We start from the raw sequence: 21348 nt of genomic DNA on the forward strand, positions 1-21348 counted from the left end.
GGGCAAATATTGCCAAGTCAAGATTTGCCATGCTGATAGACTCCTACCCAAGTAGACTGAATGTTGTAATTAAATCAAAAGGTGCTTCAACAAAGTATTAGTTTAAGTTTCTGCACACACAACAAAGTATTAGTTTAAGGGTATGCACACTTATGCAACCAGTGTATTGTACATTTTTTATTTTTTATATTTTTCCCCTAACAGATTTGTTTGTTTTTCAATTGCATTGTACAGGTTATAGGTCACATTAAAGGTGGGAAAAGTTTGAAATGATTTATTGTGGTTTCATTTTTTATATTACAAAAACCTGGCATTTGAACAGGGGTGTGTAAACTTTTCATATACACTGTATATATACTAACTACACAATCTCACAATCCCTGTAGAAAGGGAATATTCCCCAAACCAGAGACTAGCAGTCTTGTACACCTGTTGACCTCCTGTATGGTCAAAGCAAGTGCAGTCAATTAAAGTGATGTTGGCCAAACTACCTGTTGACCAAATGAATGGAACCCATACCTATCTTTCTATATCTATATCATCTAAATATATATATATATATATATATATATATATATATATATATATATATATATACACACACACACACACACACACACACACACACACACACACACACATACACACACACACACACACACATTTATATATAATATATTTAAAAATAATGGTTCCTAAACACATTACAGTTTAACAGAAATTGTAAACTTCAGGATCTTTAATTTCTCCTAGGTAAAAAGGGTTTATTACTTACTGGTACATCAGGATCAAGTGAGAACAAGTTCAGTCTGTTTTCACTTCTTTTATCCTTCACTGCCTCTTCTGTTTCTGCAATATACTGGGAGGCAAAATGGTAATGTTTCCATGAGTACATATATAAGCAAGTATCACAAAAAAATAAAAATAAAAAAGCAAAAAATACCAGAAACATTATTTACTGAGACTTGACAAAAAAAACAAAAAACTGCACATTATGCACATAACTGTAGAGCTAAGTGTGCTTAAGATATCAGTCAAAACATAGTTAACACAGCTAAACAAAGATCACCAAATTTTATTCAAATACAACAATAAATAAAAAAAACTAGGAGCTCAGATCACCAAAAATTCTAAAGAGACTATTGTAGCAAAGCTTTCAAGTATCCAACTCTTTATCAATGAAATAAAATGTATAAAAAGGTCACACACGCGAAGATTTTCAAGGAATCAGTTGTCACCTTAGATTTTTTAGTGTTCAGAGCTCCTGTTTTTTTCTTATTTATCTTTTGTGTTTAGGGTACGGCAGGTTTGCCTTGTGATATTCACACATGATGCAAGAAAAGCAAAATGAAACTGTATGCATACATGCAAATGCATTTACACACACACACACACACACACACACACACACACACACACACACACACACACACACACACACAGATACATAGATGGATAAAGTCAAAAGAGTGAAATCCAAAATGACTGTGAGTCAATACAGTGAAAAAATAAATTCCCCGGTATTCAATAATGCCTGCACTAAGTTTACACTATCTGTACACTGTTCTGAGTGAAGAGACAACAAAAGTGTAACTCACACCTTCTTCCTCCTAATTTTAGTTTTCCTACTGCTTTAAATATTGACAGGGATTCATAAAGGTTACCACAAAGTGTAGACTACATGTACACTTACTGTAATCTTTCTGCGTGACTAGAAATCACAAAAAATGTGGTAGGGATGTCCTTGAATATATATAATGTACCCATAGTGTACACTTAGTGTAGGCATTATTGAATCTGGCTAATTCCCAATCTGTCAAAATGACACAAAAAGTGTTTTTTTGGAAGGGGATCAAGTCCTTACAATCCCTACTTAAAGTGCATTATTACACTTCTCATACATCTCAATTAACCAAGAATAAGGGTGAATTCTGGTATTGGTAGAAACACAAAACTAAGAACAGGAAGAACCACCAAACTGTCAGACGCCAAAACAATTGTAGGAAACATTTAACAGAAAAAACATTAAAAGCATCCACAGTTAAGCGCTTTTGTCAGAGCTCTGAATGCAACTCAAACTAGCTCTGTTTTAAAATGACACAAATACAGACATACTTCTAAAACAAACCAGTCATCACAAATTAGTGATAAAATCAGTAAAGAAAAAAGAAAAAATTCTTAAAGTGAGCAGACTCATTTGAGTTATGTAAGTATCCCACACAAAGAAAACAAAACTTTTTCTTAATGTTAGCCCCATTAAAAATGCTAACAAAATTCTTTGAAAAAAATTTATAAAATGCTTTATGAATAAATGACACTAAAATACCAACAATGTGCCTAAAATTAAGGCACTTCAACATAATCTACTTGCTCTTCTTTTAAGCTTACTACTGATTAAAATATTCTCATTTAAACTAGAAAAGTTTGTAGCATCCAGCCTCAACTGCCAGTACATTTCCTGGGGAAGCAGCTTGTTCTGACAATCATCTACAAAAGGAGAAATGTTTATTTGTTCCAAAACCAAGAAAGTAAACTTGGTGGAACCAGTACAAACCACGGCATGCCTGTCTAAGGCACTTTTACCATCTTTACGTTGAATACTGTAAAGATGTTTACTTTTTTTCCCACATTATCATCTTTTACATACAAAAATAAACAGAACATGAAATCCCTTTTGGAGAAGCTAACTGACCACCGTGTTGGACTTTCATCAACTAAGAAATGTGGGCATTGCCCACTTTTCTGCCCACAGAGCTAGTTTGAGTTGCATTCAGAGCTCTGAATATGTCTTGGTAACAAAAAGACAAAAGCGCTTAACTGTGGATGCTTTTAATGTTTTTTCTGTTAAACGTTTCCTACAATTGTTTTGGCGACTGACAGTTTGGTGGTTCTTCCTGTTCTTAGTTTTGTGTTTCTACCAATACCAGAATTCACCCTTGTTCTTGATTAATTGAGATGTATTTGGAAAAAAAAAAAAATATTTTAAAAATATTTTTATTATTTTCTTTTTCACCTTTTTCCATATTATATACTTATATTTTTAGAATTTGTATAGCAAATATCTACTAAACTTTGTTTATGTAATTTCCTGCTATGACTATGCCTGTCTGCATGTGTATCTCATGTTCTGACTCAATGTGTTTATAATTTTTAACTTGTATTGCCTGTTTCTGTGAATTACTTGTAATACCGTTGGAGCTTTTCTCCCCGGGCCTCCACTGAAAATGGACATATATCCAGCTGGACTAGCCCGGTCAACAAATGTAAAATAAAATAAAATAAAAATAAATAAATAAAATGTTGGTAAATGTGCTTGTGTAAAGCATTTTAGTTTTACCCATATAAAAAGCGGGGCACGATGCACAGATAGCCATGTAATAGCTCTCTAGGAAGAACAACTAAACTTTCACCATGCCCAGCCATATGAAATTGTCCTAGTAAAGGGCCGCTGCAGAGTGTATTAATGTAGGGGAATTGGTGGCAATGCCCACATTTCTTAGTGGATGAAAGTCCAACACGGTGGTCAGTTAGCTTCTCCAAAAGGGATTTCATGTTCTGTTTATTTTTGTATGTAAAAGATGATAATGTGGGAAAAATATTTTGGTGCTTTCGTCACTTTGCAACAAGGACCAGTTCTTACATAAAATCTCCTCAATGTCCTTGACATCCGAAGTACAATGCAGGACCATGTTGCTATGACCCTCACCATCAAAATGACTGGCCTTTCTTATTACTTGACTTAACCCACTCCTGATAACTGGGGCATATTTGTGTTTCCTCTCAGCCCATATTTCATTTCTTATGGAATCTAAGAGGGGGGGGGGGTATCCACAGTCTAAAAACATGGATCGCAACTTCTCAAATTGCTCCAAGCACTCTGTGTCTTCTGATGTCAAACGGGAAAACCTTATCTGTTGGCTGTTGATCACACCCTTCTTCTGAAGGAGGGGCTGGCAGCTGGTATATTGCAATACGTTGTCCTCCTGTAGATACTAGATGACGGTCCTTTACTAGGCCAATTTGATATGACTGGACAAACCGGAAAGTTCAAGCTTTGCATGTTCATAGGTAAGTACTACACTAGTTGCTTTTGTTGAGAATTTTAATCCTAGCCATTTTCCTTAATGAGAATCAAACCCTGTAGTCCTTGCTTGTAATGTAAGCACCTTAACCATTATGCCATGCCTTAATCTGACCATCAAATGAAACCAAACAGCAGAAGGCATTTTTTAAGCGCTGCTGTAAAAAAAAAGGTACGTTACAATAAAATGCAAGAAAAAATAAACATAATAGTACCAGTCTAATTTAAATAAGAAGTAAAATATTTAATGCCTTTTGGGAGAAAAGTTCTCTGCACCTCCAACAACCCTCCACTAACATATTTTCACTTTGTGGTCTCTTACAGCGATATACTATACCTGTTTTCCACAGCATCAAACATTTGCCCATTTCACTGAGTCGGTGTAAGCTTGCACTTAGCTTATGTAAAGGGTGAATGGAAGGACAGCTCCCGTATAAAGGGAGAAAAGAGTTTTGTTCTGACCTTTTTTCTTGTGTGCAACTCTAGTGTTTTAAAGTTGGTAGTATGGGGTTAATAGTTACTATGCAGGGAATTTGTCAAAGTGACAAACAATATTTTTACCTTTTGAGTGTTGCATTCTTTGGGTTTTATTTCCAGACTTATTCTAATTAAATTCAATCAGCATATCTCTAGATGTATATTACATAAGTAGAGTTTCCAAAAATACTTAATAAACTAGTAGATGCAGCCATGCATCCATTTCCTTTTTCACATGGTGATACTCCCTTTTTCCACAAGACAACAAAGTGCAATGTGTCAGCTGTACTATTATAATGCTACATTCTGTTCTGCCTACCCCAAGTCAAAGGTCAAGAGACATTTAAACCAAGATGGTGGTAGCATTATGACGAATGAGACAGAAAATATACTGAAAAGTCTGAAACACAAAGAGAAGTTTATGTTAATGCATTTGCTGCCAAAAAAAAACAATGAACAGTAGCTGTTGCATTCACTTGAACAGAAATGTATTGCTTCTTGATAATATAGCAAAAATTTAACTACAACAAGTTTGTGGAGTAAGGCATATTTGAACAAGGGGAAACAGAATACCTACTAACAACAATTGTTAGAAGTAACTAAATTTAAATGCATGTTCATAAATTCCACAATTATAAAAAGTTATGAGCAATATTTGTAGTGAAAGATGTTAGGGCCTCCTTTCATGAATTGTGGTACAGGAACTATAGAATTTTATCCTGAAAAGTAATGCAGTAAATCAGCTAAACAACTACATTCTTAATGTTTAACAAACGTTGCTAGTACCCATAATAAATGTCTTGGTCAAGCAATAATTGGGTATAAAAAATCTCCAGGTCTCATTTGTGGTAACAAAAGAATGGGTAGAGGCATTTACCAATTAACAGTGAGAAACAGAAGTTTTTTTTTAACTCATTTAATTTTCTCTTACCTTTGCTAGTTCTGGATGCAGTTGATCATCTGCAGAAGACGTACTCTCAGAAGGGGACACTGGGTTCATGATACTTTCTGAAAAATTTTATAATATAAAAATAGGTTTATATGTTTTAGTTGCATTTCTCAGATGGTTTCAACACTCTGATTTATTTTTGTATGGATAAATGTGATAGTACATAAATCAACACTGAATTACTGTAAATGCAAAAGTTTAAAGCGCAGTTGAGAAATCACTGGAAGACAAAGAATATAATGCAAAAATGATTTAAATTTCACACACAAAACTGCTTCACTATCATTAACTTTAAATAAAGAATTTTCTACAAAAAATAACAGGATAAATGCATAATGTATCCTAGGATACCCATAGCAACAGGAAAATCTTTAGTTATTCAAAGCTTTAGCTGTAGTTGAGGGGATTCCACAAAATGTGAAGTTCAGTTATTATAAGTGGCTAAAAAGGGAAAAGCCTTAGGGATCTAGACATCTGTATAGATACTTTATGAGGATAAGTAGTGAAAGGTCCAACTCCAGACTTGCAAGTATAAACAGGAATGTCTTACCATCAATGGCCATAATAAATTACACTAGGTTAATCTTCTTCCTCCCAGAAACATCTTCTGGGTTTTACAAATCCTACTCTGTAACCAAGTTAACAGATATCACCCTGCATCACAACTGGGAATATACTTCTTTCAGTGGAGATTCTCCAATCCATGCAATTCTGAGATGCTTACCCAAGAAAGTTCCAACCAAATAGATTTGCTCCAAGCTTTATGTCATTTCATCCTAGAATTGATTAACAGTTGGCATGTCGCACTAATTTGTTCTATGGTGGTCTCATCTAAACCCTAGATGAAGACCTGAGCTACTTCACTTTTACAGTCCCAGCATGCCTTGCTGGTGTTGCCTCCTTAAGGTGGCAAAGTGTCAAAGGATCTGACTACAAATAAATAGACTGTGAAACATATAGCCTGATACTGCAAATGGTTTACGCTGGATGTCTTTATCACTGAAAAACATGCAGAGGAACTTTCACAACTACAAAAGAAGCAGGAATGCCTTTAAGAATCAGTGTGAAAAACAGTAAATGAGATTCTAACAAACTGCTGACCTCTGCACTAGATTATCCCAAAAGTTTTGTACTGGTATTAAAAGTCTTCTCAGTGGCCCTAAAGATATCGTCTTTAATTTCTCATATATTTCTTTCACAGCCCATTCATGACAAAGTTAATGTTTTCAGTCAGTGGTTTCATTAGTTTCTCTTCCTTCACAGCATATAATCTCTATGGGTAACTAATTTATAAACTCTACTCCCTTTCTAAACCAATTTCATCTCATTGCACTATACTGCTTGGGTGTTTTCAAGCAACTGCTGTGAAACGTAATGGAAGATGGCTTTGTCTGTGCTGTTGTTTTCCCATCCAATGCATTAATAACAATGGTTGCACCACAGCTGCTTCATTCATAGTGGGATAAAGCCCTGACTATTACCAGCATGATAAGCAGCTTAGGATCTTGATGGTATAGGAAGGGAAGATGAATATGCCCTTCCCAGAGGAAGGGCATGCACTTAGGAACACCTCATGCTTTATACCTGGTGAAAGCAAGGGATGCATGAGAGACATTATCTTCACCAGGGCAGGGCACTAGTTGAATCACCTCAGAGGAGGGATGATAAACAAGCATACCCATTCCAAATCCTTCCCACAGTGAGAATGGTGCACACAATGGGGCATAAAAACATCACTCCTTGACAGCAGTATTATGCTGCTACAGAATGTCTAGATCTTCTCATTGACCCTAAATGTGGGTTGTAGAATATCGAGGAGGGAGGACCAGATAAAACATCCCTCATTTGATAAAAACATGCCACGGACAAGCTACAAAATGGGCTGGCAACATTCTACAGCTGGGTGACCATCATATATTGTAATGTCAAGGGATCTGAAATGAAAAGTCTACTGTTTCATAGTAACAAATGGTTACCTTAAAATTTATCTTGTGTTTGACTCTCTAGTGATGATGGTAACTCACTGAATTTGTTACTATCTGCAGACATATATTTTGATGAGTAATTCTGTCTGACCTTTAACAACAATAAACTAAAAATGTAATTTTTGCTATAAAGCAAAAACTATTCCAGAATTCAAGCATCTGGTTATCATTCAACTGATTTCTCTCTCACAGTCTCATGTCTCTCAGTCTAACAGATTGCAGCAAAAGAATGTGTAGAAGCATTTATTCAAGTTCAGAAATTAGACGTGAAAAAGGAAAATGTGTAGTGAATGGGATGGGAAAGAGATGAAGTATAGTGAAAGGGAGGGGATCTAATATACGAATATGTTAGAGAAGACGTATCATGCCAGTCTTCAAGCTCTCATAAAATTTAGGTACAGAACTGAGCTCCTCTCTTAGTCCAGACAAGTGGAATGAGGTTCGGGAGAAAATCAATTACATCAGACACTGGTTGATTATTCTGAGATGAGGCAATAAAAATTACACATAGGTGATACTTAACTCCCTCCAACTTGCAAGTCCAGGGGAAAAAGGGTGACTGTAAATACTGGAAGTGTAATATTTGTAAAGCTAAGCTGGTTCATATGTTCTGGGTTTGCATAAGAGCACATAGTTTCATAGGTAAATATTAGGCGAGCAGTTTGCAGACTACTTACTACACTCCACCTAGCCAATAACCAGAACGTGACCAAAGTTCAAATTCAAACCCTGTACCTTGTGTCAGTGAGTTAATCATCTTAGTCATTATGCCAACCATCATAGATTAAAACACATCAATGAAGAATGTAAAGACATTTTGGTAAAAAGGTTACCCTCTCATGAGAAAAATGCTTAAGGAGGAGGAAGGTAAGGGAAAATAATGGGTCTTGGTCCACCTTAAAAATTAATATTAGAATCATACTGACTTTCATACCCGGGTGCAGTCGACAGAACAGACAGAATACAAGACTAAAATGGAGAAATCTTACTGGGATATCACAGATGTTTTAATAGCATAGTTTAATTTTAGAAAAAAAATCTACTTGATTCAGTCAAGCTACAACCAAATACCCTGGTTTTGGGTAACTTTTATTATCCATCCATTGACTAGGTAAATTGTATGTGTTCCAGCTCACTTGCCCAAATGTTTCTGGGCTTTGTTAACTCCAATGCCCTGGACCAGCTGGTTGACACACCCATAAGGGGGTCAAACATCCTAGATCTGGTGCTCACCAACATGGGGGACAACCGACCACCCCCAGTGTGTGTGGCCATCCCTGTTGAGAACTGACCACAAATCAGTCTCGCTAGAAGTAATTTTAACACAAGACCTCCTACTTAGCAACATGTAGACTAAAAAACTTCTCCACGGCCAGTTACAACCTCTTATGTGACAGCATAAACAGCTTCATAGCCCCTCCCCTGAAGGATGAAGCAGACACCTATGCTGAGTTATACACCAATGCTTTATATGAGCACCTGTTCAATTGTATTGACTCTGTTGTACCTTAGAACCTAAGCAAGATCGTCAAGGAAAAACAAACCTGCCTAGTGAACAACTGCCATTACCAGGCTATACAATAGGAGAAAGAAATTGCTATCTAAGAGTAGCAAGGAATAGTCTCAAAACTAGAAACACTCCCTCCTCAACATAAATAAGCTAATAAGACCCCTAGTGAAGTCTTCCAAAGCTAAATATGAATCCAAATTAACTTCCCAAACTAAGGATAACTACAAGACATTCTTTAATTATATCCGTAACCTTAAAGGTAAGGCCCAGGTCTGCGCTGAACTTGTAGTTAATGGTGCTATATGTACAGAACCTGTGGATATAGCAAACTTGCTGGCTAACATGTTCAGTAAAAATTTCACTCCGCTGACCCTGTCAAATATACCTCAGGGCATCCCAATGCCTGTCCCCCACCAAGCATCTCTGAGGAGCAGATCTTAAACCCCCTTTCCAAGGGCAAAAACACAGCCTCTATGGGACCAGACAATATCCCGGGCTGTGTTCTACATGGGAGAAAACAATAATTCACATCAGCATTGGACACACTTTTCAATCACAATGTAAGCACTGGCTTCATCCCAGCAGAATGGAAAACAGCTATCATCATACCTTTGCACAAAGCGGATGCATCCATGGACCCCGGGAAACTACAGACCCATTAACCTGACCAGCCTTATCTGCAAGGCCATGCATCAAATCATCATGGACCTTATTAACAAAGATGTAGGAAATCTCTAAATGCTCGACTCCACCCAGTTTGGCTTTGTCAAGGGGAGATCATGCTTTTTAAATGGTGGACTTCTTCAAGATAGTCAACAAAGCCCTAGATGAGGCAAATCTGTGTATACAGCCTACCTAGATTTAGCCAAGGCCTTCGACACAATCCCCCACTCAGGTATCATTGATAAACTCACCCAGCTGGGTATTACCCCATATATTGTCAGGTGGGTTGCAAACTGGCTCACTGATAGAACTCATACTGACAAAACAGGGGACTCCACCTCCTCCAGCAGACCCATAAACAGTGGTGTTCCACAAGGTTCGGTTCTGAGAGTCCTACTCTTCAGAATCTAGTTCTCCAAAATACAGGCTAAAACTAAAGGACTATTGCTGACAAAGTTCACTGATGACTGCAAACTGGGAGCGATCACTGAAACCCCTATTGATGTCAACATCCCGCAAGAAGGTCTTACACAGACTAATTATTGATGCCAAAATCATGATCTTAAACTTAAGTAAAAAACATGCATTATCATTCCCTTCTGCAAGGGTGATGTTCCTGAAAACTACCACATCAATAGCAATACAATAAGCACACAGCTAGTGGTGACAGATCTGGGCACACAGGTCGACAGCAGCCTTAACTTCAATCACCATGTCTCCACAATGGTAAGAAGGGTATTTTATATAGCTCATCTCACAAGTAGGGCACTGCCTCCAGAAAAAAAGAGGTTATAACCCCCCTGTACTCTTCCCTCATCAGGCCAATAATAGAGTACAACTCTCCCTTTGGTATGTTCCTTTCCAAACACTTGCAGCAATTGGAGAGACCACAAATGTTCCTTACAAAGAAAATTCATTGGGCTTAAAATGGCTCGCAAGGGCAGTTAGCTTAGTACTGACCTATGAACCTATGAACCTATATATAGAGCAATCTATGACCCAGCTTTACTGGAAATGCTGCACATTCACAAGTCAAATGGCACAGGGTTCACTTGCTCGAAGGACCTTAAACTGGTATGTGACATCAACAGAGCTTGCTGGAGAGAGATTTGTCTCACAGAAGTTGACACCTTTGGAATAAGCTTCCTATTGATGTTAAAATAAGCCCCTCTGCCCTATTTAACTGTAATTTGGACAACTGGATGGGCAACCAGAAATTCACCCCAGGGGTTCCACCTTTGTCCCTCTTGGACAGGGGCAATAGGTGCTGGTTTTAGTGTCTGCTTGAACCAGACACTCTTGGGAACATGGGTTGAACTTGACTAGGCTTGTAAGGGCACTGGGGCCATTAGCCTAGTATACTCCTATGATCCTGCGATAAATATTGTTTTGTTAATACCAACCAACACATACATTTTTCGAATGAATACAAAATCTAAAGTAATGTATACATTACAGTAATTCAAAAAAGTTTCATACATTACAAACCAGTTAATACATTTTTGCATTTAGTTTCAATTAATATTTTAGAGGGCTAACAGAATAGCAAGCACAACACTGGAGTAGTTTTGGAATTCTGTGGTTTTCCTGTATATACTTTACATATACATGAAGTTCTTTCTGTAAACTATTATTAATGTTGACGCTGTTCATAGTTCCCTCTCTACCTTAACAGTGGTTATTTAATCAAAAATATGTACATAAATATATATATATATATATATATATATATATATATATATATATATACACACACACACACACACACACACACACACACACACACACACACACACATACACACACACATCTATCTCTCTCTCTCTCTCTATCTATCTATCTGTCTATCTACCTATATACTGCTCCCTATCACATTGTTGAAAGTTCAAATCTCTGAAGATGATATGGCTGAGACCATATCGCCGAAGATTTGAATTATCAACAATTGTGTATTTGGATGGGATTGCCGACGGAACCGGGTTGCCATTTTTTTGTGTGTAGTGTGATCGAGGAGTTGGTATAGTTAAGTTGTGGGGGTGTGTGCAAAATTGTACAGGTAAGTTCTGTGTTTTTATTCCTTTTTCGGTCTATAAATATATATATATATATATATATATATATATATATATATATATATATATATATATATATATATTCATACATACACACACATATACATACATACATACATCATACATATATGTACATGGGGGTGCAGGGGGGCAAGCCCCCCTGCATAAACGTAGTAAAAACTCTGTGGGATGTTATTTCTAGTTGCTTTATAGTTTTCAATGATTTAAGATTTGATGTTATGAGTTTTCGATGATTTGATCTTTCGACGATTTGTTCTCGATGTTTTGAAATTCGATTAAATGAGATTTCGATGATATGAAGTGAAACTATGTATATATGTATATATCTATATATATATATATATATATATATATATATATATATATATATATATGTGCATGTATATGCACATCTATGTGTGTGTTTATCTATATCTGTAAGGAAAACCATTAACTTCTAAGATCCATAAAATAAATAGCAAATGCAAAATTATTTCCAGCATTCCAGCAGTATCCAGACAGCTTTTATTAGAGTCCACACAAACCACAGCTAATTATGAGTTTTGCCTAACTGGCCTTTTCTGTGGTATAGTAACAATTATTCAGTACATTTAATTATTATCCAACATCAATCATATATCTAAATTCCACCAATCATCAGTTAAAAAAAAAACATATTGTAATCTAGTCTATAAATTAGTATTCCTCCTTTAAACAAGGGAAAAGGAGCCGGTAAACAACTGATCCATTTTCTCTCCCTGAAATGTAATAAGTCATGTTTGCTTTGTGTGGGTGGTCCCCCTGATGTCCTGCCATTACCAATATGGATATAAATGGCTCCTTTATGTATGAAGGAATGCTTATATAGTTCACTTCTTTCACAGTTGCACTTCATATCACTATTACATAAGGCCATCCTTCCTTCCTACATTCCCAGCTTCTGACCTTTGTAAAAAGCCCTACGTGTATAGACTATCAGATATACCATTCAGTCTTGATTACAGTTAATGAAATGTTTAATTTGAAATGTTCTGTGTGAATTAATCGTTTGCTTCTTTACTTCTACAGTTATTAGAGAGATATGGATTTCGTTTAAAACTATTATTTTAAACATTACATAAAATGGCAGCCACTCTGACATTGATAACTTACTTAGCATGGTAAACAGTAAACTCAGTAAACTTCTCTTCCTTTCAAACTCACATTTAGTGAAAATGCATCTGGCAGTCTGGCAACCCAGTAAACTACAAGAGATGTGTTCAGATTCACATTCAAATAGTATTTAGTGAAGTACTAATTAGCATCTATGTGAAGAGTGCAGGAATTAAAAAGACAAATAAGTAATGCATTTGCAAATAGGCTGGGACAGCACACTGGACACAAACATCCCTTTACAGGAGCTGCCCAGGAGTAGTGTCCAGTGAAGGAGCTTGGCACAGCCACATAGAAGACAATGAAGGCTGAGGGACTCAAATAATGGACTACAGGAAGCAGCTCTTTAATAGCTCACAGTCCTTCCCATCTGCACTAATTGCTAGACGAACTGTTGTAATCCATAATGCATTTCGTATCTGTGGGCCTGCTAAAAATGAAAGGTGAAGAAATCAAACCAGGTACTACAGGAAGCAACTCCTTAACAACTCGCAGGCTTACTCATTTGCATCAATTGCTGGACCAATTGTTGAAGCTCACACTGCATTTTACACCTGGATGCCTGCAAAAACAAACTAAATAAAACGTATTCATAATTAAAATGCTGACATTAAACTCATAGACTTCATGTCATCCAATTTATTCAAAGCCTAAGAATAAACAAACCGCTAACATTCAGCAGAACAAGGATCTTATCCAATGAACATAGCTTATATGTGGATGCACCTAATTATTATAACTGATTGACACTTTTTTAAGCAGTGCATAAACAGCCCAGTAGATACTCAAACTTTTTATTTATATATTTATTTGATGTTGTGGGTTAGGCTACCGAGCCACAGGAAGCTGCCTTGTGCTAAATCTTGTCCTGGGTGCAGGTTCCATTTTTAAATATACTGATTCTACTACAAATTTGTCCTCAAATCAAATATAGTAGCCAAAAATAACAACACCATAACAGTGATCTTTAAAATACACAAAAGACAGAAATAATTATAAGTTTTTGAAAGGGCAAATCCCTACAGCACACCCCTACTGTGATGGGCTTTACCACCATACCCCTTACTTAAAAAATACTAACTCCACAGTTATGCAGTCCAGGGAAAATGAGCAACCAGACCCCAATGCTAGAAGTGTATTACAGTGTCACTAACTTTACAACATATTTCAACTGCATAATACATTCTCAGTCACAATGGATGCTCACATTAATATCCTCATAATAATATAATTGACAAAACTAATATTAATTACACAAAATACTCCTTATCAAACTATTAGATTTCAAGAGGTTTTACACCTGTTTATATTTCTAAGCAAAGAAAGGATCAAATGCAAACATTCTGTATGCATCCTTCATTTTAAGAATGAACAAATGCTGTAGTCCATGCATTTATTATACAAGTGTACTACTCTCACATTGTGAATTACTTAGCTATTGCATAAAATATTAGCTTTATTAATAGAATTCAATTAGTTCACCATTTAATACTGCAGCAGTAGGCAGTCAAATAATTTGATATGTACTCTAATTTCTAAATATGTTCTTCTTACTGGCATGAATGCATAAAATATATTCATCAAATATGTTTTAGTCAATTTTAGTAAATGACTGCCTAAGATACCATTTACTGTCTTGTATATCTGAATATTGGTAATTAGGAAAAACCTTTTTAAGTTTTAATTTTTTTAACAGTGCTTTCAGTAAAGATGCTATGAAAACTATGCAATTTACTAAGTGATTGACAGAATCCAGTTCTGTTAGTAAAGAGGAGAAGAACCATTTCTTATCTACTGCTGCTAGCAATTCTTTTAGACACCCACATATCCAGGAAAAACATTTAAACAATTACCATTTCATCCTCTATGATCATTCTTTAATGAATGCAAGTGTATCAAAGCAATGGTCTTAGATTCAGCCACCCACAATCCTGAAGTGCCGGCTTGCTTTGTAGTAAAATTCCATTACATTTTTAGTAAACATGAAACAGGAAATGAATTCTGCTAGAAGCATTTCCAACGCATTTAATTTTAAAATAAAATAAATATACCGATGTGCGCTTTTTAATGCATTACTTAACTCATTGCACAAGTAATGTTAGCTACTAAGAGATTATTTTTAACCACTTTATGAAGTACAAGTATAAATAACTTAGAACTGTATAATCAAGAAATGGATCAACATTAACTCAGAGCAATAATTAACAAGTACATGTCCTAAAATCTCTCATAGGATCATGACTTTATCATGATTAAGGGTTTTAACTGCCCTTTCTATCCTTTCAGAAAAGTTATCTGTAGTATGCTCCTGGTAGATGTACCACTTGGAAAATTTGTCAAATAGAAGAGGACAGACCAATGAAGTGCAATCAAAAATTTTCCCCTCCCCCATGATGGCTTTTCCTGGGATTAGGATACTATCATAGATGATGACTCCCCCAAAAAAGTTCCTCAGCTTCTTAGACTCTCAGAAATCCAGCCACAATGCACAATAAAAAGATCACTTCTAAAACTGCTGCAAGGAGATTTGATAAAGCGTAACAAGGAATTCCTTCCTACATGTTATCAAACACACTGAATGTCCTTGTTATGCAAGAACCTACATTCACAATGATACAATACTCACCACCATAGATGTTGAGGCCGTATATACTGTCTTGCCATGTCAGTATTGCAAGTAAGCAAATCTAAAAGCCTGTTCAAAAGACAGAGCTGCTCTCCCTTGAGAGCTGGACGTTTTTGCAAAATAATTAACAGTAAGTATTGCAGGCAATCCACAAGGATAGCAATTTGGCAGCCATGGCTCCCAGCCTAGCTAATATTGCACTACAAAATGGGAGGAAGATTGTGTGTACAGTGCCAGATTCTACAGGCACATGAAATACCACCTGAGGTTTATTGATGATATATTTATTGTATGGGATGGAGAAGAAAGGGAGCTTTTAGAATTCTAGAATCATATTAACAACTCCACCACCTTTCTAAGGTTTACAGCTAACCACAGACATGTGTCTGTAAACTTCTTAGACATGACTATTACCAAGGATCTCTCATCCAAAACACTGTGCAACAATCTGTACAGGAAACCCACCAGGGTAAACCAGCTACTTCATTACAAGAGCATGCGCCCATATATTACCAAGAGAAATGTCGTCAGATCTCAAGAGATGAGGATCACCCATGTTTCCAAAGATACCAGGGACTTTTACACTAAACCTGATCAGCCTAGAAAAAATATTTTCGGCATGAGGCTACTACAAGAAACTTCTCAACAAAATCTTAGACCCTATTGGGACTATGAAACTTAGTAATGACCCTTCCCTCCATGACACCCCAGACAGGGAATTGAGAAGACTCTACAGAGTCCCACATGAAGAAGGCAGAAAATACAGTATGGGAGCCACTTACACCATGATCTATAAATAAATAAAAAAAAATAAAACAATTCTCACCATTTAGACTATTGTCACTGATAACAAGCAGCTAGAAAGACTCCTTGGGTCATTGCCAAATTTGTATTTAAGAAGGTGAAAAGCATTCATGATTACCTGGAAGGGAAGAAATAATCCAACAACAACAAACAGTAAGGGACTTATAAATGTGGACCATCAGACTGCAGATATTGTGAGCTATTAAGTGGGAAAAGTTCATTTAGTTGTCCTAACTTTAACAAAAAATATTACAGTTCTTCTAGAAGTGATCGTAATTGTAAAATTGCCATTTACAGGGGCAGAATGTACACTTTGTAACAGTTTCTCTGTAGGAAAAACTATCAACCACCTACAATTTTGAATGACACGCCATATTTCTGATAAGTAAATTAAAAGTTCTTAAAAATCTGTTAGCCAAACACAGCCTTGATTTCCCAAATGAAATGCATTTTACATTTCATGTGCTGGGAATGGTGGAACGAGAACCTCTACATGGCAACTTAAATGATTGTTTGGAAAAGAAAGAATTTGCTTGGCAAATCTGACTTACTGCTTTCGTGTTCCATTAAAAGCATGTTGAACTTAAGAAAACTTAATTGCAAAAACTACTGTTAAAGCTATTATTATGCTGTATATTTTTTTTCATATTTTAGGCCATTTTGAGTCTGTTTCAGGTAATCGGCCACTACGTGGAATGTTTGTAAAGCACATTTCATGCACATTAATTTTCTTATCATACTAACATACAGCTAATAATAAAGTTACTGTACTAGAATCTGGACAGATGTAAGACTGGTTCTCCATATGCCCCATGAGAGTGGGCTACTAACATGAACACTCTCTAATAATGTCAAATTAAGAGCTCAAGCATTAACACGTTTTCTAGACATTACATCTCTAGGTTATTACAATTGTTAAAAAAGTGGGTACTTCAGACTTGAAACAAGGTTAATTCTTCCTAAGGATCCACCCATTATTAAACCTTTATATTGATCACTATTATAAGTTTTTTTTTACTATTGTATATACTTTACTATTAAAGATAGATAAGAGGTAGCACATCATGTGAAAGTGATTTATTTTATATACTGTTATTTACTGTTAACCCTTTGTTTAAATATTTTGTTAAAACATTTATATCCTTTTAAAACTGCTCCCTCACAAAGCTAAGGTCAGATTAGAAATGCCAAGTCTTAGAATCTAATTGGTCACTTATCTGTAATATTTAAATAGAGTAAAACCAACTCCACAAATTACGTCATGTTTTTCCTCCTGTCAGAAGCTCATTCAAACAGAGTATAACCAACTTCAACAACTACATGCCATGGTTTCCATCCAATGAGAAACTTGCCCAATAGACCCACCCACTGTCTTAGAGGCTATAAACACTCATTCTGTTTGACTGTAGTAGTGATATAAAATAGCCATTTTCATGACTACTGTGCTTATCCATCTTTGAATAACGTTTTTTTTTTAAGAACAACCTGTTTCTTATTCTTCAGAAAGGAGGGGAAGACATAATTAAAGGTAAACCTGATAATTTGGAGTACTACAGGGAAGAAACTTTTCGGAGTAAGAAGGACTTTATTGGAAAAGCTCACCTAGACTTCCCCACGGCTTGCTGTGAGGGAAATGTTAGTTTGCTTTTGATTTCTTGTATTTTGTATTACTTTATTGCCTTTTTCTATTTTGTATACTGTGATTTGTCTTCTTTACACTATGCTTTACTTATATTCTGCTTTTGTTTGCATATTAAAACTTGAAAGAGACCACAGCTGTATCTCTTGTGAGTCAGACAGAAATTAGAATAGGTTAATTAAGGAGTCACACAGAAGTTAGAACAGGTCAGTTAAGGTTAATTATCTGTGAACTGAGGAAGTGGTGCTAGGAACTAAACCTTCTATTTAAGGGGTAAAATAAAACATTTCAAAGCTTTATTGGAAAAGCTCATCCAGAGTCTGCCAGAGCTTGCTATGAGAAAAAGCTTTACTTGTAGTCTGCTCTCAATTGTTGCGTCTCTTGTGAGTCAGACAGAATTTCCCACCCTCCCATCCTGTTTTTGTTGTGTTCTTAAATGCAACTGTCTTTCTAGTTGCCTGTCCCTTATGTTAATTTGACCACATAACTTCTTCCCTCTCCCCTTTCACTGGCTGGTGTGAGTAAGCACAAATGTATTATTTAAACTCACTCCCCTTCATCTGTTTAAATTTATTGGCCATCCCATTGTATTCCATAGTACCAGAATACAGAAGTGCCCACTCCCTTTCAATCTTTCTTGCTCTTTTAAAATTAGTGCTCTCTACTTAGACAGCTAAAACTTGTTACCCTCTTTCATATCTAACTGCTTAGTGCACAGTGCAGTGTTTATTAACCCATATTTTCATCTTACCTTTAAATATCTATTGCAAGACCACCAGTTATTGGAGAACCTACATTCTGCCTCTCAGTAGTCATCTGGGATTAGTGCTTCTGTTTTTGCTGGTGAGAGAATGAGTACAAGGACATTATTTCCTGGAGACTGCTGATCACCAGAAAGTCTAATAACTGATTTATAGATAACAGCTTAAAATCTATGCTTATATTCTGTTCCTGGTAAGAGAAGGAGCAGAGTACATTGATTCCTACTGTTTCAGGTTGGACAGAGTGTCTGTGCTTTCCTGATTGGTCTGGTTGCCATTCAAGGCATCTACCAGGAAAAGGCTACTGTAAGCCTACAGACCCTTGCATCATCTGTGACAAGACTGTGGATCACCAAACAGGCTGTGGTTTGTTTCTCATCTTGGGACTGATGCTAACATTTTGCTTCTTGTGAGAGAAGAAGCAAAGAAACATTGTATCCCAGAAGAGTGAAGCTGTGGTGAGACCATAATTAGTAGTAGCCAGACAGTTGCCATTCATACAACTCCCGTCTTTTCATCATTCTTGGCAGGTTAATTCTTTGTTTTGAGTAAGTACTGCTTGATTTGTTTCTAACTTCAGAATATCTGCCTAGATACTTGTATGTATTAGTTTCCCGTTAAGTGTTTGGCAGTACTCTGTACATACTCAGACACCTTGAGTGACATTTGTCCCATAAAAAGCACAACTGAAATTTTTCGAATACCTAGTTGCAGACAGGAAAACTAGTTTGCAGTGACCAGCACTGTCACCATAGTTGTAAAACAGATACTCCTGACATTGATTGATAGTCTCATTCAAACTGTCTAACCAATAAAAAGGATCTGTTGCCATGGATATGAACTTTTCCACTGTCTCTGTTTTCAGGTTGGTGGATATGGGTATCCAGAGGCAATGTAGAAATTGTTCATGTTTACTGACAACTAGTTAATTCTCAAACAAACTGATATGAGAGATGTATTTACACAATGTCACTGGAGGTAAAGCTCTCATATAAAAGTACTCCTAATGTCAATAAGGTTGTCAGTAGTACACACACTGCACCCATCACACACAATTCATTGTAGACATATTGACCCAGATCTGCTGAGGCACTTGTAACCTAACTGAAGTGCAAATACCTCCTAGATGAAGTACACATAAATACCCTCAGCAGCCCCAAATGTGGTCTTTCAAGATAACTCCCACATCAACACATACAGCTATATCTCATGGAGCCACTACCTCTAAACCCATAAGGCAAGCCACCACACAATCCAATATCCTAGTCATTGGAGACTCCATCATGAGACACACTGATGCCCTTTTCACCAGGTGGAGTAAGGAGAAAGTTAAGGTCAGTTGCTTATCAGGGGCTAGGATCTGCCATATTACACACTCACTCAGGTCATTGGACCACAAGTACCAATATGACTCAGACAATCAGTCATAGTCCATGTGGGAGTAAATGACCTGAGACATACCTCCCTAGGCTATATGAAAAGAGATATCATGGAGCTTTTGGAATATGTGTCTCAGGCTGGTATGCACTTAGCACTGAGCAGCATTTTACCTTTTCCGAGGATGATGCCACAATACAAACAAAAGATGATTAACATTAATAATTGGCTTAGTTTCTGGTGTCATTCTAAGGGGGTGCAATATTTGTCAGCATTGAAGGCAAGGGTCAACAGACCATGCTGCTTTGCCAGGGATTGTCTGCACTTCTCCCCTCTAGGCTTTCGAATATTAGCTAAAACATTATCTTTCCCCATAGTGCCATTTTAAGTAATGCCAAAGTGAAAGTACTTCCGACATAGCAAATCAAACCAAGAAAAATCTAAAGGTACTACTGCTCAGTGCTAATTGTCTAAACAAAAACTCCAATCCCTAGAAGCTCTCTTCACCCTAGAGAATGCTGATGGCTGTGTGGTCTCTTAGACATGGTTTAAATCCTTGGAGAGCAAAAGGCTATAATGCCTTCCACACATTTAGACCAGCAACTTCACAGGCAGGGACTAAAGATGGGAGTGTCTCTGTTTATATCAAAAATAAATATACTTTAAGGATAGTCAAACAGGTCAATACACTTGAGCTGCACCATGTTCAAATCACTACAGGCAAAATCCAATACCACTTCCTTGCAAGGTATAGGTCCCCTCTGTGACCCATGAAACCCATACCATGTATTTAAACTTCTTAGAAACACTAACCATCCAACTCAATACCATATTCGTGGGTGACTTTAATTACCCCACTATTAACTGGGAATCCTAGATGACACCAAAGATAAATGCACAGAGATTCCTGGATTTTGTAAACACAAAATCCCTAGGTGAGATTGTCAATACACTAACCAGGGGTGCAACCATACTGGATCTGGTCCTCACTAATATAGGAGAGTGTTGCTCACCCCCTACTGTAATGTCTTCCTTAGTAATGTCAGACCACAAAATGGTCTCCTTTGAAGTAAAAATAAAACCTGGACCCCCAGCCAAACTTGGAGTATTCAGGAAGTACTCTAAAGCTAACCTCTTGCTATTAAGTGATAACCTGACAACATTTCAAGCAACCATAAACCCCGAGAACACTGCTGCCTATGCAAAACTGTTCACAGAAACCCTGTATAAGTATATCAGAAGCTGCATAGAG

General features: G+C 36.6%; 1 protein-coding gene across 7 annotated transcripts in view; it reads right to left on the bottom strand.

The window, feature by feature from the left end:
* DOCK10 (dedicator of cytokinesis 10) overlaps positions 1 to 21348 on the bottom strand; it is a 2344342-nt gene that overhangs the window by 1154270 nt on the left and 1168724 nt on the right. For all 7 annotated transcript variants that reach the window (XM_044070265.1, XM_044070268.1, XM_044070269.1 and 4 more), the window contains exons 9-10: positions 5490 to 5566; positions 776 to 859 (exon numbers count right to left, since the gene is read on the bottom strand). In XM_044070265.1, coding sequence (XP_043926200.1) covers positions 776 to 859; positions 5490 to 5566 — 161 coding nt within the window. The remainder of the gene's footprint in view (positions 1 to 775; positions 860 to 5489; positions 5567 to 21348) is intronic.

The sequence above is a fragment of the Protopterus annectens genome, chromosome 4.part1, assembly GCF_019279795.1.
Source record: "Protopterus annectens isolate FY-2018-M chromosome 4.part1, PAN1.0, whole genome shotgun sequence".
Taxonomy (NCBI): domain Eukaryota; kingdom Metazoa; phylum Chordata; order Ceratodontiformes; family Protopteridae; genus Protopterus; species Protopterus annectens.